We start from the raw sequence: 25,079 nt of genomic DNA, 5'->3' as shown, positions 1-25,079 counted from the left end.
TTTCCATCTTAAAAATATATCTAAATTACGCCATATGCTCTCATTGACAAATACGGAACAATTAGTTTAGGTTAACAAACGCTTAATAAACAAACTCCAGCTAGTTCAAAACGCAGCAGCTTGAGTTCTTACCAGAACCAGGAAATATAACCATATTAGCCCGGTTCTGTCAACCCTGCATTGGCTGCCTATTAAACATCATATACATTTTAAAATATTGCTGATTACTTACAAAGCACTAAATGCTTTAGCTCCGCAGTACTTGAGAGATCTTAACGCATTATAGTCCTTCACGTCTATTGCGATCTCCAAACTCCGGCCAGTTGATAATACCTGGAATATCTAACTCGACTGCAGGCGGGAGATCCTTTTCCTATTTAGCACCAAAACTCTGGAACAATCTTCCTAACATTGTCCGGGAAGCAGACACACTCTGGCAGATCAAATCTAGACTAAAAACACATCTCTCTGGCCTAGCATACACATAACACACTTTAGACTTCCTAAATTCAAAATTAGGCTGCATAGTTTAGATCAGCCGGAACCGGGAACACGTCCCGTAAATCCTGATGTACTCGTTACATCATAAGAAGAATGGCGTCTACGCTGATATTAGTCTCTCTGTTTATCCCGAGGGACCCTCTATGGTGGACCTGCGCCCAGACCCATCCCGATTCATCCTTAAAGGGGAAATGAAGCGGTGAATCAAGTTTACGTGATTTAGTACAAGATGGATTTCCAATATAATCAACAATTATATAAGAAACATTACAAATGTAAACATGTAGAAGAAAAAAATAAAAAACTTTGTATCTTTTGCCGCCAGGGCGCCGCCATTGTGCAGGTGACGTCACGGGGTTGATTGGCTCAAGTTTAACAGGCTCTGGGCATTGAAAATCGCGACATCAAACTGTGTTTATACCAGAGTTTTGACCGCGAACGACTAATGTTAGGTACAGATATTAGACAAAAAGACGACGTCTCATGTTATATGTTGACAAACTGCGCATAGAAACATTGTTCGCGATGTCTGCCGTCATATTCCCGTCTCGTCAACAACATGTAAGTTGGCATTTATTTGTTAAAGGGGAAATGAAACGTCCACCAGAGACGTCGTCTTTTTGTCTAATAACTGTACCTAACATTAGTCGTTCGCGGTCAAAACACTGGTATAAACACAGTTTGATGTCGCGATTTTCAATGCCCAGAGCCTGTTAAACTTGAGCCAACCAACCCCGTGACGTCACCTGCACAATGGCGGCGCCCTGGCTGCGAAAGATACAAAGTTTTTTCTTTTTTTCTTCTAAATGTTTACATTTGCAATGTTCCTTATATAATTGTTGATTATATTGGAAATCCATCTTGTAAATCATGTAAACTTGATTCACTGCTTCATTTCCCCTTTAAGTGCCGGCCTCATCGACACGACAGCCATGACAGCCTGATCCTCAACATCTCGTCTCCAAACCGGCTTGATTACTTCGACTTACAAACAAATGGAAATGGACAAATACTCTTAATGTTTTGATCCAATTTGATTTGTAACCCTACCCGAATCACACACTGTTCCTTCGTTGGCCAGAGGAGAACTGGCCCCGACTGAGTCTGGATTCTCCTGAGGGTTTTTTCTCCATTCTGTCCCTGATGGAGTTTTGGTTCCTCCACTGTTGCCTTGGCTTTTGGCTTGCTTAGTTGGGGACATTTGATATTCAACATTATTATTGCTCTGCCTTACTTAGGGTGGACATTGACGCAATTTTCTACTTGAAACAGGCTTGTTGTATTGTTATCATGTTGTCATTGTGAAGCTGTTTTGATACAGTCTGTATGTAAAAAGGGTTATATAAATAAAGGTGACTTGACTCGACCTCTTACGGAAGTGATGTGGCATTTTGGATGCTCTGTAAACTTTACCATAATCTTGCGACAGTTTAATGATGGGATGAATGCCAAAGTAACATTGGGTGGATTAGAATCGGCGCACTTGTTTAACATCTTCATACTGTGTTTTACAAAGCTGCTGTATAAGGAGATGGAAGAAGACAGTGGGGTTGCAGTGGCTTATAGACTGGATGGTAACCTCTTTAACATTCCAGTATTCACTATTCATGATTCCCCACTTACCACAGTGCCACACTTCACTATCTTGGCAGTAATTTATCTAGTGATTGTAGCATGGATGATATTCAACACACAGGATCAAGCTTCATCCATGCTTCAGCAATACTACGTTACATCTACACACAAAGATTGCTGCATATCAACTAAGTAAGATAATGTACGGTCAATTACTGTACATCTTGGCTCCCGATTTGCAGGAGGCCAAAAAAAAAAAAAAGAGGCTGAAAGACCAACTTAAAAGCTTTCCTAAGAAGTGTGTGATGAAGCCCACCACATCCCTGGAAACTAGTGCAGTGAATTGCAAACTCTGGCAGAAACTTTGTCATAATGGAGTACAAAGTTATGAAGACAGGAGAACTGAACATCGCCCAACTAGAAGACATCAGAGAGAGCAGGCCATGCTCGTTTCTGCTCCTCAAGACAAGCTGGAGAAACGGTTAATTGCCCTGTGTGTAGAAGAAAGTGTGTGTCCCGCATCTATACAGTCAAAGAACACACACATTATAGGAGAAGTCATCATCGATGACTGGATGGACTACCCAGAAGTGTGTGTGTGTGTGTGTGTGTGTGTGTGTGTGTGTGTTCACTCACCGCCTCAAATGTCTCCTTTCGACTCATCAGAGCGTCCAGTTCCACCTGATGGGAGTTCAGCTCCTGGACGAGAGGAAAGTCACGGCACATCCGTCAGGTCAGTGAACTTCTAATCACCCGCATAAATCATTTCTAGACTTTTTTCATTTAAAGTGTGGAGTTGGCACTGAAGCTATTTCCACACTAAACTACACTTCATGTAGACATGCTTTACTTATTTTTGTTTTCAGTATTTACATCTATTTGGCAAACACTATGGCATTCAAGCTATATGTTATTTTTCCAGTTCTTGTGTTGCTGGGAATCAAACCCTTGACGTTGGCGTTAACACTTTCTGGTCTATAAAAGGCCATTTTTGCCCCTTTAAATTCATTTCCAGGGGCATTCATACCATTATAAGAGCATGTTTTTCTAATCTTATTAAATGTATGCATCATCTTAAAATTTGTTTTTAAATGTTAATTTAAATAGTAAATTCAGTTAGAACAATAAGACACAACCAATCAAATAAAAAACCCATCTTTGCAGTGCAGAAGCTGCATCTGAAGTGGTGTTAGACAGACTGCTCATGGGGAAATAATGCTACATTAATATCTTAAATATTTGAAGAATTTGGCAGCAAGTCTTAATGTGCGAGTCATTCTTTCAATCGTTCAACACGCAGATTCATTCAAGAATGAGCGTTGCTTGGAGATGCGCAACAGTTCTGGTTCGACTTTGTCTGAAACTATTTTCAGGATATAGAGCAAAAACAGGCAGATTTACCAGTAGCACCTCAATGCAGAACATGAGATCCACGGGGAGGAGTCGGATCACGATCCAAGGGGTGGAGATGGGTAAGATTAGGGTTGGGTTTAGGGATTAGAGGTGGGTTTAGGGATCAGGGGGCGGAGTTGGTTAGGTTTAGGTGTATGTAAGGTGGGAGGAGTTGGATCTGGATCCGACTCCTCCCCATGGATTTCATGTTCCGCAGTGAGGACCATCTCAGATTTACGGCAAAAAGGTCACTTAATATCAACTTGTTTATTGGTCTTTTGTACAAGTTCAGCATCACATTTGCAATCATGCAATACTCTGAGAAACAGGAGTCTACTCATGTGATGTAGATGTGATAAAGATTGAAGCTACAGTGCGTGGCTGTTGGCGCTCTAGCGGTTAATAAACATGCATGGATCTTGAGGAAGAACAACATAGCCAGATCTACTTCCCCTGCAGATACTGGACCTGCACCAGGCTAAACTGGTCCCACTATAAACGCAACGGCTGCTTAGAGTAGATGCGTTCTGGGAGTTGTACTTTTTATTACGCATGTATTATTGGCCAGTTCACACAGAACGTGTTTGCCCATTCCACTGCTTTTCCATTACTTTTGCCTAATACGCTCTAGATCGGGTCACTCACGCTCGTTATTTTGGCTCGCAGTGAACAGTATATGATACATCAGGCCTGTTACTGTAATCCTGCTGATTAGCTCATGACACAGGTGGAGTCACCCTGACCTGTAGTAGCTCTTCATTGGTGGCCTTCCTCTCAGTGTATTTGGCCTGTTTCTCCGCACTCATCTTCTTGACGATGTCTTGGGCCGCCTGTTTCTCCTGGACTATATTATCCTCCACGGCGCGGATCAGATCCTCTTTCCTGACAGAAAGAATGTTAAAGTTATTACTGTACATCCTAATCACACACTGTTCTTCTTCAGGCCAGAGGAGAACTGAGCGGTTGAGGTTTCTCTCAAGGTTTTCCTCTATTCTGTCACTGATGTTTGTGTTTGCGCTGCTTCATTAGATGTGGACACTTAATATCCAGCAGTGTTATTGATCCGACCGCACTGACGCTGCTGTACGAGAACTGAACTGAGATGATGATGATGACGACGACATCACTGTGTTCTACAGAACTGCTTTATAAAGGAAATTAACTAATTTAATTACTGATGATCTTTACATTGGAACTGAATCAACACTGAACTGACTTGAGTTCGAAATCCATTATCTTCCTATTATCTCAGTAAAGCTGCGATGAAACGGTCAGTACAGTATCGTATAACTGATTCCTCTCCACATTCGCTTGCCTGTGGACGGTTTGGATTGGACACGAGTCTCGGAGAATGTTCCCATAAACACAGGCCGCTTCGTCTTGATAGAAAGGAAAAAAGAAAAGGATGTGCATCGATATTTGGTCTTTAAATCCCTGCTGGTGTCTATACTGAATGTTATTAATGTTAATCAAACTACAGAAACACAGCTTTCACAAAGATTAATTTTTATTGAATATATTCAGTGAACAGTGTTCTTTTAATTATTACATTTCTGTACCTGAAATGAATACTACTACAATATTTTATTTGGAATATTAATGCGTGTAATTTGTGTATTTGTTTTTATTTCGTACTGACTGTTCTACACCTTTTATAATGTTTGAAGTTAGGCTAGTAGTTTTCTCTGTGGAATCAGAGTGAGGATTAAGTGAGGAAAATGAATGGAAAGCAAAGTTACACATTTTTAATCGTTGCTATTTAAATAATTTTAATAATATTCTAATTAAAGAGGACATCACTGGCTTGTGTTATGATAGGGCTTTAGTACATGAGAGCAGGACACTGCTTTAAAGAGCTGTGCTACAAAACTGAAACTAAAGATTACTTTGAGAACGGAGTAAAGAAACTCTGAGACTGTACCAAAGTTCAACAATATTATTTCGATCAACACTTTATAGAAAGCAGCTTACTTTGCATTCAAGGAATAGATATTTCATCAGTTCATGCATTCCCTGGGAATGAAACCCATGACCTTAGGGTTTCTGTATCGCCATGAGCAACAGGAACACGGTAAAGGTCATAGTTCACTTCTGAAGTGGTCAATCTTTAGCCAGTCTTTATTACAGAGAGCAAAGGTCTGTTTCTGTCTCAGCTGGTTCAAGTGTGTGTTAACACGCTATCACACATGACTCAAGGGTAAGTGACTCTAACAACCATATCTATAACATTCTCTTTTCTTTACTTTTTTTTAAAGAAAACAGCTTTCAGTTCACCTTTAGTAGTGCATGTGATATAATAGAACTGGTTTGTTTAATGTTCGGTCAGGTTCAGAAGATATAATCCATGTTTATCATTTCAAACAAGTAATCAAAAAGAATACATCTTTAAAGAATCCAAGCTCTAAAATAATTTGAACTATAATAAAAATAAAAAGCTGAAGTTTGATGCTGCTTATGAGTCATAATCCCAACTGCAGCAGATACAATAACCCAGTCGTGTGGAGCTTTACAGCAGAAGAGAAGGAAGAATAGACTAATATGGACTTATCATACGTGTATCATAAACACAGAGATTTCCAACAGGGCTTAGAGAGCGGTGGCAGAGGAGACACACAAGAAGTTTATAGTTGAGGAGAAAAGCAGAGCAACAATTATCCTTAGAGAGTCTTTTAAACATCACTATTACTACAAAAACGGAAACCAACATGTTTATATTGAAGATGTGCGGATTCAATGAAGAAGACCTATACTAGACTACTATAATGATCACTTATAAACGTGTCTGAGAATCGCATGACCACTCGTGCACTAGAACCCTTACAGCGCCTGTGTTCGAGAGGAGAAGGAGACGTATTCCTGCTGTAAACACAACAGTGGCGTTATTCACATCAACTCAGTTCAGTAACTCTATAAAGTTCTGTTCATTTGCAATGAATTCATCTACAAGATGCAGAACGAAACTGACAATGACATGAAACTGAGTGATGCATCACAGCAACCATTGGAGAACAAGGGAGAACACACGAGAACACAGGAGAACACGGGAGAACACGGGAGAACACTGGAAAACATGGAAGAACATGGGAGAACACCGGAGAACATGGAGAACACCATAGAACACCGGAGAACATGCAAGAACACACGAGAACACAGGAGAACACGGAAGAACATGGGAGAACACAGGAGAACACGGGAGAACACTGGAGAACATGGAAGAACATGGGAGAACACTGGAGAACACGGAAGAACACTGATGAACACGGGAGAACATGGAGAACACCATAGAACACTGGAGAAGACCGGAGAACATGCAAGAACACATGAGAACAAATGAGAACACAGGAGAACACAGGAGAACATGCAAGAACACAGGAGAACACAGGAGAACATGCAAGAACACAGGAGAACACGGAAGAACGCAGGAGAACACGGAAGAACATGGGAGAACACTAATGAACACGGAAGAACATGGAGAACACCATAGAACACTGAAGAACACAGGAGAACGTGCAAGAACAAAGGAGAACACGGGAAAATACGAGAGAACACTGATGAACACCGGACAACACTGGAGAACACGGCAGAACGCCGGAGAACAACAGGAGAACATGGAGAACACCGGAGAACATGCAAGAACACAGAAGAACATCGGGACAATACGGGAGAACATGGAAAACACCGGAGAACATGCGAGAACACGGAAGAACACAGGAGAACATGGAGAACACCGGAAAACACGAGAGAACAACAGGAGAACATCGGGACAATACAGGAGAACACGAGAGAACATCGGGACAATACGGGAGAACATGGAAAACACTGGAGAACATGCGAGAACACGGCAGAACACCGGAGAACACCGGAGAACATGGCAGAACAAGGGACTGCGCGGGAGAACACGCAAAAACACAAGTGAACAAGAGAGAAAACCGGAGAACACGTGAGAACACTGGGGGACTGTCCAGGATAAGCCATGAGGATCTGTGTGTCAGAAGGCAGCCCGAACACAAGCACAGACACGGGACATCAGATGCTCAGAGGACACGGACTCTACGCACAAAGATCCTCTTTGTCTGACGCTCATGAAGAGGGTTTTCACTCTCAAGAAGCGTCTCTATCAGGATCAGTAATCGAGAGCTCTTCTCTCATACACAGGGTTCGGGTGAGTGTGTCTGATGCAGTGCTGTTCTCATTACAGGTGACGGAGATCACAGGTGTGTGTGTGTGTGTTCGCAGAGATCATGGCCGGGACAGAAGCGTGTGTGTTCTGGATGGCAGTCGTTCTGATGAGCTCACATGTGATCGCACTGCAGGTGAGAGCTTCAGCTGTTGCTTTACACTGAATTACAGTCACTGTCTAATAATAAGGCATAGACCAATCATAGACTAGACTGTGGAGAAATAGAGAATCAGCAGTGAAACACACATTACCCTTTGTGTTCAGGTGGACATGAACAACGCATCTCTGACAAGCATTCCTGCAGGGAAACCTGCAAACCTCACCGAACTGATCCTGAGCCAGAACTCGCTCACGATGTCGGACTCGGATATCGAGATCTTACGCGGGTATCCCGGGATTCGGGTGCTAGATCTATCTTACAACCACATACGGTCCCTGCCCGAAGGAGCTTTCGCCAGCCTCGTGCTCCTGGAGACTCTCAAACTGAGGGGAAATGAACTGAAAACACTCCACAAAGACATCTTTAACGGACTGATAAAACTGAAGAGTTTGGATTTGGAGGAAAATCCATGGAACTGCTCCTGTTCGCTCACAAGCCTCATCAAACATCTGAACGAGTCCGGCGTATCCACCGGTGAGAACGAGAGCTTTGTCCATCTTCACGGGCTCTGGCCAACTTCATGTTTGTTTGGTTTATTCATCTGCCAAATGTTTGTTTGCAGGCAGAGAACTGTTTTGTTACACCCCCCAGAAAACAGCTGTCCTCGATGGGAACTCTCTCTGCTTAAATCAAGTCCCAACAGCGAGGACTACATTAGCAGCGCTAACCACAGAGCAGAGCTCCAGCAAAGGTAAGAACATCAGGAATAATGGGAAAAACATTTTCCTCAAAGCAGTTTCAAACCCACAGCTAATGTGTCGGTGGTTAAGGCCATGGAAAGAACTAACGTGTTCAAACACACACACACCTATAGACTGAACACGCAATACAGGTGTGCACGCCGTCAGCGTTTTCACAGATTCACCTTTTTGAAGTTTACGCAGAGATGATAACGTTTTTCAAAAATGTTCAAGGTTTGCAACCAGAACCTGTGAATGCATGGTTACCGCCGGCGAGAGCGGCGCGTCTTCAACGGCGAGAAGTTGAAGTCAGCTCAACTTTATGCTAATGAGCAATGACGTGCTTCGGCGGCAACCAATCGGAATTAAGCAGTGTTTTGTTTGGGGGTTCCAGGGAACGCAGAACTGTAAACTTTGGTCTCGACCACATTAGTTCACAAGCAAAATAGAGGAGAGGTTGATCATTTGAATTTGATAAGGCGGCAAGCAACACTATTCATCGGCAAGATTTTCACGCCAAAACGCTTGTTTTTCAGCAAGAATGCAAATTAGATTAGCACTTAACCATTAACACAAAAGCCACACCACATGAATGGCCTTTAATTGGTTTATTTCGTAAGCAAACATGTCACTATAATTGTGAAGTTCTTTCCATCGATCAAGTTCTTACTTTCAGATGTAAAAGATTGCATGAGGTTAACCCGACCTGGTCAGTCTGCACAAATAACGCGGCCCCTCTAAATAAAGTCTTAAAAAAGACCAAGCATTCGATCTACGTCAGAGCGTCCACGAATCTTTCCACGCCGTCGTCGGCTGGGCGGCGAGAGCGGCGGTGTGAACACACCTTTACAGATGCTGTGTGTAGATGATGATGTGTGTGTGTGTGTGTGTGTGTCCTCAGGGTTAGTGAAGCACACGGGGAGCCACAGCTGGAAGTTTCTGCTCGGTGTCGTGGCTTTGACTCTCAGTACCGCCATCATCGTCGTCTGCGCCGTCAAGTCTCCGTCCTGGTACAAGCTCCTGTTCAACTACCGGCACCAGAGGCTGCGTGAGGACGCGGAGCCGGGCGAGTTCGGCGGGCGCTTCTCCACCTTCAGCCTGGACACGCAGCAGACGGAGGGCAGCGCGCAGGAGCTCGAGGACGACGGCTTTATCGAGGACGGCTACATCGAGCCAGGGAACGACAGCCGGCACGCAGACGCGGACCCGAGCCGTGAGCCCGACCTCTTCTCAGGGGTACGCACATCGCTGGACTGATCAAGTCTTTGCATGAGCAGACTGTGAGGAGCTTTTTTCCATGCAGTAGTGCAATATGAAAATTCCTTAAACTATAAAACAGAATTGCACATACGTGTATCTCAGCATGTTAATATAGTGTGTGTAAACACTGCAAACGCTGTCAAGCTCTTCCTGTTTTACAGCACTAATATCTAAGCATTCTTAAACGAAGAAACATTTACTGGAGAAGCAAAATGACTGAAGATAAAATAAAAAAAAAAAATCTAAATTAACTGACTTCATACTTAAGGGGAAAACACGTTTATTCTTTTCTTGCTTTTAAAGCTATGGTATACTATGTTAAAAATCAGTCGAGAAAGCCTGAGACGGTAAGGAGGTTTTAAAAAACTCATCCGTGTCTTAAAAAACTCAACCCATCATTAAAAAAAAGTCACCCGTGTCAGCGTCGGTTTTCAGTCCCAGATCTCCCTGAAGCTTCCTCCAGCGGTCAATGGTGGACCCTATAGTTATCCTACTTAGAGTCCGGCGTTCTTCACATTTCTTTTTAATCTCTGCTCTTTCCTCCACAGACGTTCTCTTCCGTCCACACTTTACAGTAGGGGCAAGCAGGGGCCGCTTGCTGCTGTCGTTTATATTATATGTAAGCTGTCCGGCCGGACAGCTCACATTGGTCAACTTCTCTGCGGCTGTACAGCCAATAGAGTGAATGGATTTTTTCATTCTTTTTTCTATTAATTTTGTTAGGATTGTACTATATAACCATAACCAGCATATAAACGAGCACATTAATAATGAACAATCTTTGAAATCATATACCCTTGCTTTAAAGCTTGCTTTAACTTTTGAAACTGTGCTCTCGGGGTCCCCCTACAGTTGGGAAACGGGGTGATTAAAGGCGGCACTTCCGGTTTTCTTCCCACCGGAGCCATTTCAAAATGACGGCTGCGTGAAATCAGCGTATTATGACATTTCTTGAAGTAAAATCATACTAACATTATAAGTGCACCACAGGAAACTTAATGAAACAATAAAACAACGCAGTTCAAGACCCCTTTAAGACTAGGGAAGAACATTTTTAAATGTTTTGCAGTGAATGCTGTCATTGCACTAACATAGTCATTCAAAAGCTTATTTAGATTTAAGATTTTAAAAGCTTGTCAGTGATGTATACAATACTTTGTCCCAAATATCCCCGAATTTTTTTGTATGTAGTTTTTTCACAATATGTAAAATTGCTGATCTAAAAATAAGTTTGATGAGGAGATTTAACCTGTTCCCAGCACAAGCTCTGCCGACGACATCAGCACTTACTCTCTCCTCTCGGTGAATATCACGTCCATACTCTGAGCTTCTCTGTCATTCTGTGCTTTCAGCTAATGAGACAAACACACACACATCAGCAGGATACACACACAGAGAGTCAAGAACAAATTATGTGTTGAAATAAGGTGAACTCACCATGATGATGTCGTTCACGACTTCCTCCATCTCAGTATTTGTGTTCAGCTTGTCAACCAGCTGGAAATTTAAGAAAAGACACAGCTTATATAATGACATCATCACAGGCCTCAAAATCAGCATTTCTGTCCAACTTCTCACTCTAATGGGCATAAAAGAGCGTACCATGTTGTAATCTGCCAGCTGGCCTTGAAGATCTTTAATTTCTCCAGCGAGGACTTCAGCTCTGCTCACAGGAAAAGTTAACACACCAAATTAATTACTTTATGAATGAAATTAATTATGTCATCAAAACTAAAGAAAAGGTCAATTCTCAAATACATTAGAGAATTAGAAATATACATATTTTTCATCATGTATACTTATTCTTAACATATCTTAATTTAAAACGAAGCATGCGTCATATTATTTTAAAGAACAATATTATTATATTATCATTTTTTGCCTTTTTTTGCATTATTAAGACGTAACTGTGGTAAATTACCGTTTCTCATAGGACAGGAAGACAGAGTTCTCCTGACTGAAGGTGTCGATGTCCTTCTGGAGTTTAGTCGACTCCATCGTCAGCTCATTTATTTTACTCCTGAAGCAAACAAACCAAATATTAATCAGAGCGTCTCGTCTGAGAGATAATGAAACATTCCATAAATGACTTGAAAAACATTACCGTAATAACCCGAGATAATACGACTTATCCAGAATCTGCCTCTGAGGGCCTGAAGGAGAGAATAACAGGGTGAGTGTGCAGATCTCACAGTAGTGGCCCGTTTCCCAGCAGAACCAGCAGAAGCTCACCTTTCCCGCCGGTCTTCATCCCACTGAGGCCCTGCTGAGTCACGGGCCGATCCGCCACTCGAATCTGTGCTGACAGAACCCCTGCAGCGGCCACGGGTCCTGCTCTGCTGCCGGGCCGGCCGGTGCCCGGGGCCTGCGACACACACACACACACACACACACAGTATCAGCACCTGTGACCCGCAACCCGCAAGTCGGTGACCCATCACACACACACACACACTCACCGCAGTGCTGACTCTGAGGGCCGTCGGTGACCCGTCACACACACACACACACACACACTCACCGCAGTGCTGACTCTGAGGGCCGTCGGTGACCCGTCACACACACTCACACACACACACTCACCGCAGTGCTGACTCTGAGGGCCGTCGGTGACCCGTCACACACACACACACACACACACACTCACCGCAGTGCTGACTCTGAGGGCCGTCGGTGACCCGTCACACACACACACACACACACCGCAGTGGTGACTCTGAGGGCCGTCGGTGACCCGTCACACACACACACACACACACACACACACACTCACCGCAGTGCTGACTCTGAGGGCCGTCAGTGACCCATCACACACACACACACACACACACTCACCGCAGTGCTGACTCTGAGGGCCGTCGGTGACCCGTCACACACACACACACACACACACACTCACCGCAGTGCTGACTCTGAGGGCCGTCGGTGACCCGTCACACACACACACACACACACACACACACACACACACACTCACCGCAGTGCTGACTCTGAGGGCCGTCAGTGACCCATCACACACACACACACACACACACTCACCGCAGTGCTGACTCTGAGGGCCGTCGGTGACCCGTCACACACACACACACACACACACACACTCACCGCAGTGCTGACTCTGAGGGCCGTCGGTGACCCGTCACACACACACACACACACACACTCACCGCAGTGCTGACTCTGAGGGCCGTCAGTGACCCATCACACACACTCACACACACACACTCACCGCAGTGCTGACTCTGAGGGCCGTCGGTGACCCGTCACACACACACACACACACACACACTCACCGCAGTGCTGACTCTGAGGGCCGTCGGTGACCCGTCACACACACACACACACACACACACTCACCGCAGTGCTGACTCTGAGGGCCGTCGGTGACCCGTCACACACACACACACACACACACACTCACCGCAGTGCTGACTCTGAGGGCCGTCGGTGACCCGTCACACACACACACACACACACACACACACACTCACCGCAGTGCTGACTCTGAGGGCCGTCAGTGACCCATCACACACACACACACACACACACTCACCGCAGTGGTGACTCTGAGGGCCGTCGGTGACCCGTCACACACACACACACACACACACTCACCGCAGTGCTGACTCTGAGGGCCGTCGGTGACCCGTCACACACACACACACACACACACACTCACCGCAGTGCTGACTCTGAGGGCCGTCGGTGACCCGTCACACACACACACACACACACACACTCACCGCAGTGCTGATTCTGAGGGCCGTCGGTGACCCGTCACACACACACACACACACACTCAACGCAGTGCTGATTCTGAGGGCCGTCGGTGACCCGTCACACACACACACACACACACTCAACGCAGTGCTGACTCTGAGGGCCGTCGGTGACCCGTCACACACACACACACACACACACACTCACCGCAGTGCTGACTCTGAGGGCCGTCAGTGACCCATCACACACACACACACACACACACTCACCGCAGTGCTGACTCTGAGGGCCGTCGGTGACCCGTCACACACACACACACACACACACACTCACCGCAGTGCTGACTCTGAGGGCCGTCGGTGGGCGTCCAGTGCTGAATGACCCGCGGCTCATTGGCCTCTGACCCGCCATTGTGTTCTGATGTTCTGATGGTGTAGTTCTGGAATCCACTGATGCTTCAATCTAATGGGTGATTATAATCAAGGTATTAATCAGTGTGTTTCCGTCTCATCATCGCATGGGTCAGATGACTCCTCTGGGCTTGTGGGATGTTAGCAGTCAGCGGTGTGACCTCTGAGATGACCTCTGAGGGTCGGACTGCAGTAACAGCAGGACTGGTACATGGACTCGCCCAGTGTTTGAGAAAGCACTACACCATGTGTCCACACACACATTTTCTGGGGTACCCTACAGCTGGGGTCAAACAGATGTTTTTTTTTGTGGGCGGAGCTTAGGTGTAGGCAGAACGATCCCTCTGGCCGCTTCCCTTACGTCAGTTTTCAAGTTTTGTTGGCTTGTTGTTGTTTTTTTAACAATGACTGGAGAAAATCCGATTTTATCTCTCACTGTGCAGGACCGCGAATGCTATTGCAAAAGTTCATTTTAACGGACGGAACCAGATTGGCCGACCCGTATACGCTTCCGATAGAGAAACCGAGCATAAAGAGGAACTGAGGGCATATAACTCCTTAGATGCCTATAACTAGGCTATGTGCTGAATATCATATACAAGACTTGTGTGTACGATCCGCAGTTCTGCTCTGCGCAAAGAAGACGACAATGTAATGAGTGACATGACGGTGAACTTTTAATGATGTGAATATTTTCTAGAAATAAAAATTCCAGATACAGCATATTTTTTATTGATTATTGCGACCTTAAGATTGTTATTAAGATGACATTTAATAATAATAATAATAATAATAAATTAAGCTCCTTATTATTATGTAGCTGAATCTGTGCTGGTTTGTATTAGCTGCTGTGATGTAATTGTGACGTCGGCGCAAAAGGGGTCTATAACCGCTGGCGTTAGACCAGGAAGAAACATGTTTTAATGGTCCATTTAGTGTTTTATATGCTCCATAATTTTCCTATAAGGAGAAATTGGTCCGGGTTCTTATGGGTTAAGGTGTGTACACACATGCATTATGTATTAATGAAATATTATGAAATAAAAAAGAAAATTATGCAATACTGGATAATCCAGTTTCTTAAATACTAAGCAGTTTAGAGAGAGTTACCAGTTAAACGACAGGCGACATGATGAAAGTTAACTGACACATTTAATCCACTTTTTAAAAAAAACTAAAAGCAAAACATATAAAATAGCTGTAATAATTAGAACAAATGCATGATTATTAAACATATTAAAGTGCAGTGGCAGTAGCACACCTGTCCATGACAGCATCAGATATTACACTGATTACCATGTTCATATCAATATGAACACCATTATAAACATTTCCAATTCAGTGAACCGATTCAAACGAGTGAATCATTCCGCAAAAGTGATTCTACTACTTAAATATTCCAGAACTGCTGGAAACTGAATAAAACAATAAGAAAGCGTTTAAAGGGCAACAGGGCGATTTCAAGAGTTTTCTAAAGAATATGGAGATTAATATTGAAATATAAAATCAAAGTTTGAGGCACACAGTGTTAACGTTACAGGGTTGAACCCCGGAGTCTGTGTTTAACTGTTATAACGTTACACTGTGACCCTAAACACTGAACATGAGAACAAACTAACGTTTAAAGCTCTGCCTTTCAGCTACAAACCAAAATAATAAATGGACAGCCATAAAGAAACCGTCAATAAAACCAGCAAACCACGCAGATCTTCATCAGCTGACGCCAACAGCAGATTAGCAACAAAGGAGCTGTTGTCTTTGGTCTTGTTCTCAAGAAGAAAATCTATTAAACTAAACTAAGGAAATGACCAATATAAGTGTCGCTCACCTTCAGCTGTAAATCTGCAGTTCGGGTTGTTTTCTGTATTCGCTGTTAGCCGTTTTCACTGTTAGCTGTTTTTATTTAGCTCCTTCACCAGGCAAACCAAACGCTCGCCTGAGTTGCTTAGCAACCATGAAATCATCGCGAGAACAGCGTTGTGACGCGACAATCACTGAGCAGCACTACACCTCACCTCCAGTCCCTGTCAAACCTTGAACTTACAAATCTCACATTATCCTGCTCTCTGTGTATTTCAGACTGCTGTTCCCGAACTGTTCCTACTACAGTACACACTTCCGGTTTCCCTCGTCCTGGGATCCCACACTCTCATTGGTGTCCATGCCCTGCGTTTCTTGGATTGTGTTTCACAGCACACTCAAGCCTGCCGTTATCTGCAAGAGAAAAGATGCTCATTTATCAGGATTATTCCTGCAGGATATTGAAGTGAGATTAGGAGGCCATTGGCCAATGGGCATGTTCGGCCAGGACCCCTGGTTACACTCCTACTCTTTTTTTCCGAAGGACATCCTGGGGTTAGTAATGACCAGAGAGAGTCAGGACCTTCGGGTCAGCGTCTCATCGTATGCACTGAGAGAGAAAGATATTGCATCCCACTCAAACACACACAGATTGCGAGAGACAACAGGTTCATTACATGTTAATATTCAAAATAAAGTCAAAGCGCTTCACTCATGTTCTCTACTGCACATGATGCTCTTGAACTAGCAGATTAATAATGGAGCAGTGGCGACATCTAGTGGCCACACGGAGACGCACATCACAATCTGTCACAATGCAGTAGTATCTTATCTACTCACGAAACACACACACACACACACACACTCAGCGATATCCATTTGCTATGAATAGTGTTCAAGGTCCAGCTCCTCCTCCTGGCGTCCAATGGGGAAGAGCAATATAGTTGTGGGTGTGGCTAGACATCCTAGCTCCACCCATTCTCCTCTTCTTCAGCCTCTTCTTCCGCTTCATTTTACAAAATTTGTAAAATGTTCCCCTATTGAAACCTGTTTTTAAAAGAAATCCCGCCAGTTCAGGTCGACTGCACCCGAGCCATCCTTTTTTTTCCCGGGAACGCGAGATCCGACCCGTTATCCAGATACAGGAGCCAGGTGTAAACGCACAGTGGCCTGATTGGCTTCTGATCTAATTTATTTATCCGTCTGTTCCCAGTTTACCAGAGTAGATACAGCGGTAACACTGAGATGAACTTATTAGCCAACCTTTCATAACAAACTAAAATGACAAAGAAATCAAAATAACAGATTCTGTAAGTCTCGGTTTGAAACATGAACCATATATAATTATTACAATGTGACTGCAGTAATTCATATTTTGCTGGAATCTTTCTGTACTGTGATGAAGTTTGTGGTGTTTTGACCACACGCGTGTCTTTACAGAACCGTGACATCATCGTTCAGAAACTCAAGCACAAACGGGTCAAGAAGGAGAATCATGTATTAAAACAGTCAAACCACCGTAAGGCAACTCTGATTGAACTTCTCACCCACAAAAAAAAAGACTTTTCCCCCAAATATGGCTTAATTTAATCTATTCCACAATTATTACTGTTTTGTGAGCAATAAATTATTCAGCAAGAAGCAAAAAACAACAAACTCAAAACAGCCCTTCGACACGAGACTTTACAGCTACTGAAAAAGGGTTTAGTAAAGTCCAGCTTGGTCATCTTAGTACATTAATCAAATAAAAATAAACTATTCAAAAAAATTTCCAGACATTTTAATTATAAATACAGTTAATAGCTGAACAAACACTGATCTGGAAATCTCCTGAAGATGAGAACCTGATTGACTGAAGCGTTGGTCATCGGGTTCGTGTCTTTCTCACTCGGCAATGAAGAGCACACACACAACCCGTGCTGAAGGTTTAGTTACTCTGGTTCGGAAAAGCTCCAGAATCCTCCGAGCCCTGATTGGATATTCAGTTTGTTCCTGATCCTCTCCTGAAGTGAATCCATGAAGACATGTCCAGTCCACACACACTCGGAAGACAGAGGATTAACCCTCACAGCGCCCCGATGGTCTCGATGCCCTTCAGCACGTCGTAGATCTCTGTGGGCAGAATGACGTAGGATGACCCCGGTGCGGTGTCCTTCGGGCCCTGGACCCGGCTCATGGTTCTGAAGCGCTCCAGCTCCTGGTCTCCCCCCGGTGCGGGTTCCTTCTGGCTCTGGATCTGGAGCCGGCGCATGGTTCTGAAGCGCTCCAGCTGTCGCTCCTGACGCCTGCACTTCTGCTGGACCGTCTTCAGTCTCTTGCGCAGCTTCTCCATCTGCTCCTGCAGCTGCTCCACCCGTCTCTTCTGCTGACCCGTGTCCTCCACCGTGTAGTTGTGGTCGCAGGACACGCAGGCGCTGAAGTGGGGCTCCCGGATCGGCTCCAGGTCGGTGCAGGACCGGTCCGGTTCAGACGTTAGCACTGGCGTCTCCTCGCCATCAGAGAGAGGGAGGCTGTGAGGAAAGTCCAGGTCCGGGCTGAAGGAGTCCTCCAGAGACGATGCCTGTGGGGTCATAGGTCATAGGGGCTTTTTAGTTGCATGCAAAATTTTTGAAAGTCTTTAATACACTTAAAAATTCTGTTTAATCAATGATGATGATGATGGTTTATTGTTCCACAAGGGTAAAGCAGTGAGACATCGGTAATGAGGTAAAGACACTGCAGTGTGTGAGTGAGACATCAGTAATGAGGTAAAGATACTGCAGTGTGTGAGTGAGACATCAGTAATGAGGTAAAGACACTGCAGTGTGTGAGTGAGACATCAGTAATGAGGTAAAGACACTGCAGTGTGTGAGAGAGAGACATCAGTAATGAGGTAAAGACACTGCAGTGTGTGAGAGAGACATCAGTAATGAGGTAAAGATACTGCAGTGTGTGAGAGTGAGACATCAGTAATGAGGTAAAGACACTGCAGTGTGTGAGAGAGAGACATCAGTAATGAGGTAAAGTCACTGCAGTGTGTGAGAGTGAGACATCAGTAATGAGGTAAAGTCACTGCAGTGTGTGAGAGAGACATCAGTAATGAGGTAAAGATACTGCAGTGTGTGAGAGTGAGACATCAGTAATGAGGTAAAGACACTGCAGTGTGTGAGAGAGAGACATCAGTAATGAGGTAAAGTCACTGCAGTGTGTGAGAGTGAGACATCAGTAATGAGGTAAAGTCACTGCAGTGTGTGAGAGTGAGACATCAGTAATGAGGTAAAGTCACTGCAGTGTGTGAGAGTGAGACATCAGTAATGAGGTAAAGACACTGCAGTGTGTGAGAGAGACATCAGTAATGAGGTAAAGACACTGCAGTGTGTGAGAGTGACAAAGCAGTAATGAGGTAAAGACACTGCAGTGTGTGAGAGAGAGATATCAGTAATGAGGTAAAGTCACTGCAGTGTGTGAGAGAGAGACATCAGTAATGAGGTAAAGACACTGCAGTGTGTGAGAGTGAGACATCAGTAATGAGGTAAAGTCACTGCAGTGTGTGAGAGAGACATCAGTAATGAGGTAAAGACACTGCAGTGTGTGAGAGAGACATCAGTAATGAGGTAAAGTCACTGCAGTGTGTGAGAGAGACATCAGTAATGAGGTAAAGACACTGCAGTGTGTGAGAGAGACATCAGTAATGAGGTAAAGTCACTGCAGTGTGTGAGAGAGACATCAGTAATGAGGTAAAGACACTGCAGTGTGTGAGAGAGACATCAGTAATGAGGTAAAGACACTGCAGTGTGTGAGAGTGAGACATCAGTAATGAGGTAAAGACACTGCAGTGTGTGAGAGTGAGACAGCAGTAATGAGGTAAAGACACTGCAGTGTGTGAGAGTGACACAGCAGTAATGAGGTAAAGTCACTGCAGTGTGTGAGAGTGAGACATCAGTAATGAGGTAAAGTCACTGCAGTGTGTGAGAGTGAGACATCAGTAATGAGGTAAAGTCACTGCAGTGTGTGAGAGTGAGACATCAGTAATGAGGTAAAGACACTGCAGTGTGTGAGAGAGAGACATCAGTAATGAGGTAAAGACACTGCAGTGTGTGAGAGTGAGACATCAGTAATGAGGTAAAGTCACTGCAGTGTGTGAGAGTGAGACATCAGTAATGAGGTAAAGTCACTGCAGTGTGTGAGAGTGAGACATCAGTAATGAGGTAAAGTCACTGCAGTGTGTGAGAGTGAGACATCAGTAATGAGGTAAAGACACTGCAGTGTGTGAGAGTGAGACATCAGTAATGAGGTAAAGTCACTGCAGTGTGTGAGAGTGAGACATCAGTAATGAGGTAAAGTCACTGCAGTGTGTGAGAGTGAGACATCAGTAATGAGGTAAAGACACTGCAGTGTGTGAGAGTGAGACATCAGTAATGAGGTAAAGACACTGCAGTGTGTGAGAGTGAGACATCAGTAATGAGGTAAAGTCACTGCAGTGTGTGAGAGTGAGACATCAGTAATGAGGTAAAGTCACTGCAGTGTGTGAGAGAGAGACGTCAGTAATGAGGTAAAGACACTGCAGTGTGTGAGAGAGAGACATCAGTAATGAGGTAAAGACACTGCAGTGTGTGAGAGAGACATCAGTAATGAGGTAAAGACACTGCAGTGTGTGAGAGTGAGACATCAGTAATGAGGTAAAGACACTGCAGTGTGTGAGAGAGAGACATCAGTAATGAGGTAAAGACACTGCAGTGTGTGAGAGTGAGACATCAGTAATGAGGTAAAGACACTGCAGTGTGTGAGAGTGAGACATCAGTAATGAGGTAAAGTCACTGCAGTGTGTGAGAGTGAGACATCAGTAATGAGGTAAAGTCACTGCAGTGTGTGAGAGTGAGACATCAGTAATGAGGTAAAGTCACTGCAGTGTGTGAGAGTGAGACATCAGTAATGAGGTAAAGACACTGCAGTGTGTGAGAGTGAGACATCAGTAATGAGGTAAAGTCACTGCAGTGTGTGAGAGTGAGACATCAGTAATGAGGTAAAGTCACTGCAGTGTGTGAGAGTGAGACATCAGTAATGAGGTAAAGACACTGCAGTGTGTGAGAGTGAGACATCAGTAATGAGGTAAAGTCACTGCAGTGTGTGAGAGTGAGACATCAGTAATGAGGTAAAGTCACTGCAGTGTGTGAGAGTGAGACATCAGTAATGAGGTAAAGTCACTGCAGTGTGTGAGAGTGAGACATCAGTAATGAGGTAAAGACACTGCAGTGTGTGAGAGTGAGACATCAGTAATGAGGTAAAGTCACTGCAGTGTGTGAGAGTGAGACATCAGTAATGAGGTAAAGACACTGCAGTGTGTGAGAGTGAGACATCAGTAATGAGGTAAAGTCACTGCAGTGTGTGAGAGTGAGACATCAGTAATGAGGTAAAGTCACTGCAGTGTGTGAGAGAGAGACGTCAGTAATGAGGTAAAGACACTGCAGTGTGTGAGAGAGAGACATCAGTAATGAGGTAAAGACACTGCAGTGTGTGAGAGAGACATCAGTAATGAGGTAAAGACACTGCAGTGTGTGAGAGTGAGACATCAGTAATGAGGTAAAGACACTGCAGTGTGTGAGAGAGAGACATCAGTAATGAGGTAAAGACACTGCAGTGTGTGAGAGTGAGACATCAGTAATGAGGTAAAGACACTGCAGTGTGTGAGAGTGAGACATCAGTAATGAGGTAAAGTCACTGCAGTGTGTGAGAGTGAGACATCAGTAATGAGGTAAAGTCACTGCAGTGTGTGAGAGTGAGACATCAGTAATGAGGTAAAGTCACTGCAGTGTGTGAGAGTGAGACATCAGTAATGAGGTAAAGACACTGCAGTGTGTGAGAGTGAGACATCAGTAATGAGGTAAAGTCACTGCAGTGTGTGAGAGTGAGACATCAGTAATGAGGTAAAGTCACTGCAGTGTGTGAGAGTGAGACATCAGTAATGAGGTAAAGACACTGCAGTGTGTGAGAGTGAGACATCAGTAATGAGGTAAAGTCACTGCAGTGTGTGAGAGTGAGACATCAGTAATGAGGTAAAGTCACTGCAGTGTGTGAGAGTGAGACATCAGTAATGAGGTAAAGACACTGCAGTGTGTGAGAGTGAGACATCAGTAATGAGGTAAAGTCACTGCAGTGTGTGAGAGTGAGACATCAGTAATGAGGTAAAGACACTGCAGTGTGTGAGAGTGAGACATCAGTAATGAGGTCAAGGACCTGTAGTTGTAGTTTGCTGAAGCTGAAGAGTGACGGCACTGCGTTGTCCTTCAGCACACGGTTGTTGCACTGCCGTTTGAAACAGTCTCTGGTGAAGTGCTGAGAGCAGATGTTGCTGTACTTGGTGGGCTTGAAGTTTCTTCTCTTCATGGCGGACACCCATTTTCCACAGATGTCCGGCCGGGCCAGAGGAAACCTGTCATACACAATAACACCAATGGATTATTATAACATTATGATCTCATGAACTGAGAATATGTTGTGTAAAATAAGAGTATGAACATTCTGTCTTGAATGTTCAGAATGCACAGAAAATTCATACTCTGTAGCAGTTACATATTCTGTATGACTTACTTTCTTCTGTGAAACACAAAAGCAGATATTCTGAAGAGTTCTGACTTCCAATGTACAGACAAAAACACAAAACGTTTCTCAAAACATATTTTATCTTCCACAGAAGAGAGAAAGTAATACAGGATTACAGAATTATCATTTAAATTAGCATATCATTGAACATTCATGTTCCTTAAACTTCTCTTTGCTAACAATCAAACAACAGAGTGGTGCTGTAAAGTTTGTAGCGCAGACAAAACTGAAGATAAAAATGAGAACCAAACTAAACTAAAGTAAATTAAACTAAACAAACAGTGTCTGAAGCTGCAGCTCATCGACTAGAGCCACACATTAAACTAACACAAGAACTGTGGAAATAAAACAACATCGAAACACAGTTAACACCACTGGCGAGTTCAGCTCACTTATGGAAGGAGATGTTTTTATCTTTCTGGTATCTGTTCTTGCATCCGTACGCCGAGCAGGACTGGACCATTTTTGGCTGCGATCTGAAATATGAAGATCAGGAATAATAATATTGACGGTGGATTCCGTGTGTGGAGCAGATTCTCATGGCTGACAGAGACGCGCTTCATCCGGGTGTTTTTCTGAGATTCTCCTGTGTGTGTTTCTGAACGTGTTTCTGCGTGTGATCCCGTTTCACTCCGGCAGGAGGCGCTCATCGGCTCACAAACACACTCCTTTCACACACATTCAGGTCTCACGACGGCTGTAGACATTTAAACTCAAAGTCTTATAATCTTTTAAATATATTATGTCCAGCACCATTAAAAACCCACGTACGTCTTCCCCAGTAATCAATGTAATATTCTATTTAACAGTTCATAATATGCAGTGATCACAGAGTCTGTGATTGGGTGATGCTGAAGTGCGCTGTCCGGGTGTCCAGTCTTGACTGTCATTTACACATTGTTAATAGCATTTACCTACTTTATACACAGTAATCATTTAAAATAGATATTGAAAATAAGAGAATTAATATTATACCTTTATTAAGTTCAACAAGATTGTTTTATTTCGGTGCTGAGGCGGCTACGTGAGAAACCTTGCTTCAAATCTGGTTGGCTGTTGCTGGAAAAGGGCACACCTCTTTCTATGACGACACCAGGAGCACGTCAGTTGATTGGCTGTGATTGTAAATAAATTATGAAGATGCTGTAGACTGAGGTGTAAATTAATATTGATCGAACTAAGAAAACTTTACTGTATGTTAAATTTTTATATATGCTAATAATTAGGCTTCGATACACAAATGATATAACCTGGAAATATTAAAATAGTTAATAATTAATGACGCGTTACAATCTTTCCAGACACAACAAACAATTTCCAATATAGTCAATGGAAAAATCACATGTAGACTGTAAATAAAGAGTTCATGGAAGAGGTCATGAATGAAAAGCCCCATCCAACTTCATCATTATCACACATTTATAAATGACCCCTTGTTTTCAGACACTTAATAATTTGAATTTCATTAATATTTTGGCTAACTCTCCAAGTCTCTCTCTTCAACCTCTGTCTTAAAGAGACACTCAACTCATCCAGATGTTTAGAAAATAAAACAAAATAAAACCATATCTCTGTGAGTCCATATGGATATATTATTGACCTGCTTCATCATGTGACCGTGTTCATCTGGGCTTCTGTCCCGATCTAGGGCTTGAGGTGATGCCATTGTGACAGATGATTGACAGGAACTGTTTCCTCTGCAAACCTCTTTCATCTACTCTGAGTAGTGTGCTTAGTAATGAGAGGAGTCTTTATACAATACAGCCATACAAGTTACACTGCATAGGCCTATTAGTGGAAAACTTGAAGCTGAGTGTTCAGTTTAGTGGTTTTGCAGTGAATCTCCTCTGATTCGAAACTGGAAATGTTTCGACAGGTTTCCACTGGACCAGTTTGGTCCACAGATGGTTCTGAGAGCTGATCTCATCGACCTTTAACGGCCTTTGGATAAATCCTGCCTGAATAACCGGTTGTGTTGTGTGCGGTTCTGCATCACACACAGTGTGTTTGTGGTGTACACAGGAAACACACACACACACACACACACACACACACACATACACTAGAACAGGAAACCTGTGTGTTATGATGCCTGTGACACACAGCTGATGCTTTGTTTACTCACATGGAACTAGTGTAAACCGGTCTGAATTAATACATCTATGAGGTATGTCAGCGTTTGCGCTAATGTATGCACACGGTACGTGTGTGTGTGTGTGTGTGTGTGAATGCATAATTCTTGCAGTTTGTCTCATGATTGTATGTGTCTCCTGTTTGAACACAAATCAGTTTGACAGTATCAGCATTTCCAAAGATGGTTAAAATATAAGAATGAAATTGCTCACAATGAACTCTGGGCTTTTTATTCGTATGCAATATTTCTAAAAGGCTTTAATACACTTGATAAATTCCTGAAATAAGTGTGAACCTGACTGATTGAATGATGATAGTCTGTTGCTCCACAAGAGGGCAGTAAAGCATCAGAAAAGCTTTAGTTTTCTTCCCTGATCTGCAGATCTCCAGACCGTGGGTCACGACCCCTCAGGCCACGAAACTTTAGTCTGGAATAGACTGAGTGTAGAATTTATAGCTCATTAAATGTATATTTAATTTATATAATCTTTGACATTTACACATGCTAGATATAGAGCAGTAAGTCAAGCATGACCAAAGAAGTGAGTGTGTAACACAGATCACACAGAAGTCTGGCAGACGGTTTCCCGCGGGCATGAGCACACACTCAGAAAACCGGTTTCTTTCCAAGTACTTACCGTTTTTAATCTGAACTAAAAATGTACAAAGTCTCCAAATCCACATGGTTT

At 43.6% G+C, this 25,079-nt stretch overlaps 3 protein-coding genes and 1 long non-coding RNA gene across 7 annotated transcripts in view; 2 read left to right on the top strand and 2 right to left on the bottom strand.

The window, feature by feature from the left end:
• Positions 1-16,102, bottom strand: part of ift74 (intraflagellar transport 74) — a 28,806-nt gene extending 12,704 nt beyond the window's left edge. Inside the window, exons 1-10 of one of the 2 annotated variants that reach the window (XM_039661582.2) lie at positions 15,707-16,102; positions 13,802-13,930; positions 11,981-12,113; positions 11,853-11,901; positions 11,670-11,768; positions 11,351-11,411; positions 11,186-11,245; positions 11,039-11,100; positions 4,212-4,350; positions 2,713-2,775 (exon numbers count right to left, since the gene is read on the bottom strand). In XM_039661582.2, the coding sequence (XP_039517516.2) occupies positions 2,713-2,775; positions 4,212-4,350; positions 11,039-11,100; positions 11,186-11,245; positions 11,351-11,411; positions 11,670-11,768; positions 11,853-11,901; positions 11,981-12,113; positions 13,802-13,879 (744 nt within the window). In that variant the 5' untranslated portion in view covers positions 13,880-13,930; positions 15,707-16,102. Of the gene's footprint in view, positions 1-2,712; positions 2,776-4,211; positions 4,351-11,038; positions 11,101-11,185; positions 11,246-11,350; positions 11,412-11,669; positions 11,769-11,852; positions 11,902-11,980; positions 12,114-12,207; positions 12,231-13,801; positions 13,931-15,706 lie in introns of those variants that run through there. The other variant, XM_039661583.2, reaches the window with a different exon arrangement.
• LOC120471686 (leucine-rich repeat-containing protein 19-like) lies at positions 5,568-9,991 on the top strand. Of its 3 annotated transcripts, none has more exons than XM_089130689.1 (5): positions 5,568-5,665; positions 7,667-7,781; positions 7,913-8,282; positions 8,371-8,499; positions 9,390-9,990. In XM_089130689.1, the coding sequence occupies exons 2-5, from the start codon at positions 7,710-7,712 to the stop codon at positions 9,743-9,745; spliced, it is 927 nt and encodes a 308-aa protein (XP_088986815.1). In that variant the 5' UTR covers positions 5,568-5,665; positions 7,667-7,709; the 3' UTR covers positions 9,746-9,990. The 3 variants fall into 3 exon arrangements, with proteins under 3 accessions (XP_088986815.1, XP_039517519.2, XP_039517518.2); XM_039661585.2 differs by having other exon boundaries at positions 5,584-5,665; positions 7,705-7,781; XM_039661584.2 differs by lacking the exon at positions 5,568-5,665 and having other exon boundaries at positions 7,705-7,781; positions 9,390-9,991.
• Positions 16,103-17,158: 1,056 nt separating the features above from the next.
• thap1 (THAP domain containing, apoptosis associated protein 1) lies at positions 17,159-22,857 on the bottom strand. Its single transcript, XM_039661589.2, has 3 exons — positions 22,650-22,857; positions 21,892-22,087; positions 17,159-18,238 (listed from the first exon to the last, which is right to left on the bottom strand). The coding sequence occupies exons 1-3, from the start codon at positions 22,718-22,720 to the stop codon at positions 17,744-17,746; spliced, it is 762 nt and encodes a 253-aa protein (XP_039517523.2). The 5' UTR covers positions 22,721-22,857; the 3' UTR covers positions 17,159-17,743.
• A 1,498-nt stretch (positions 22,858-24,355) lies between these two features.
• LOC148981787 (uncharacterized) overlaps positions 24,356-25,079 on the top strand; it is a 24,257-nt gene continuing 23,533 nt past the window's right edge. Inside the window, exon 1 of the long non-coding RNA XR_016168201.1 lies at positions 24,356-24,424. This is a non-coding gene — a long non-coding RNA (uncharacterized LOC148981787). The remainder of the gene's footprint in view (positions 24,425-25,079) is intronic.

Source organism: Pimephales promelas, chromosome 4 (genome assembly GCF_988280905.1).
Source record: "Pimephales promelas chromosome 4, fPimPro1.hap1.1, whole genome shotgun sequence".
Taxonomy (NCBI): domain Eukaryota; kingdom Metazoa; phylum Chordata; class Actinopteri; order Cypriniformes; family Leuciscidae; genus Pimephales; species Pimephales promelas.
The sequence above is the reverse complement of the archived record's forward strand: the minus strand, read 5'-3'. Positions and strand labels throughout refer to the sequence as shown.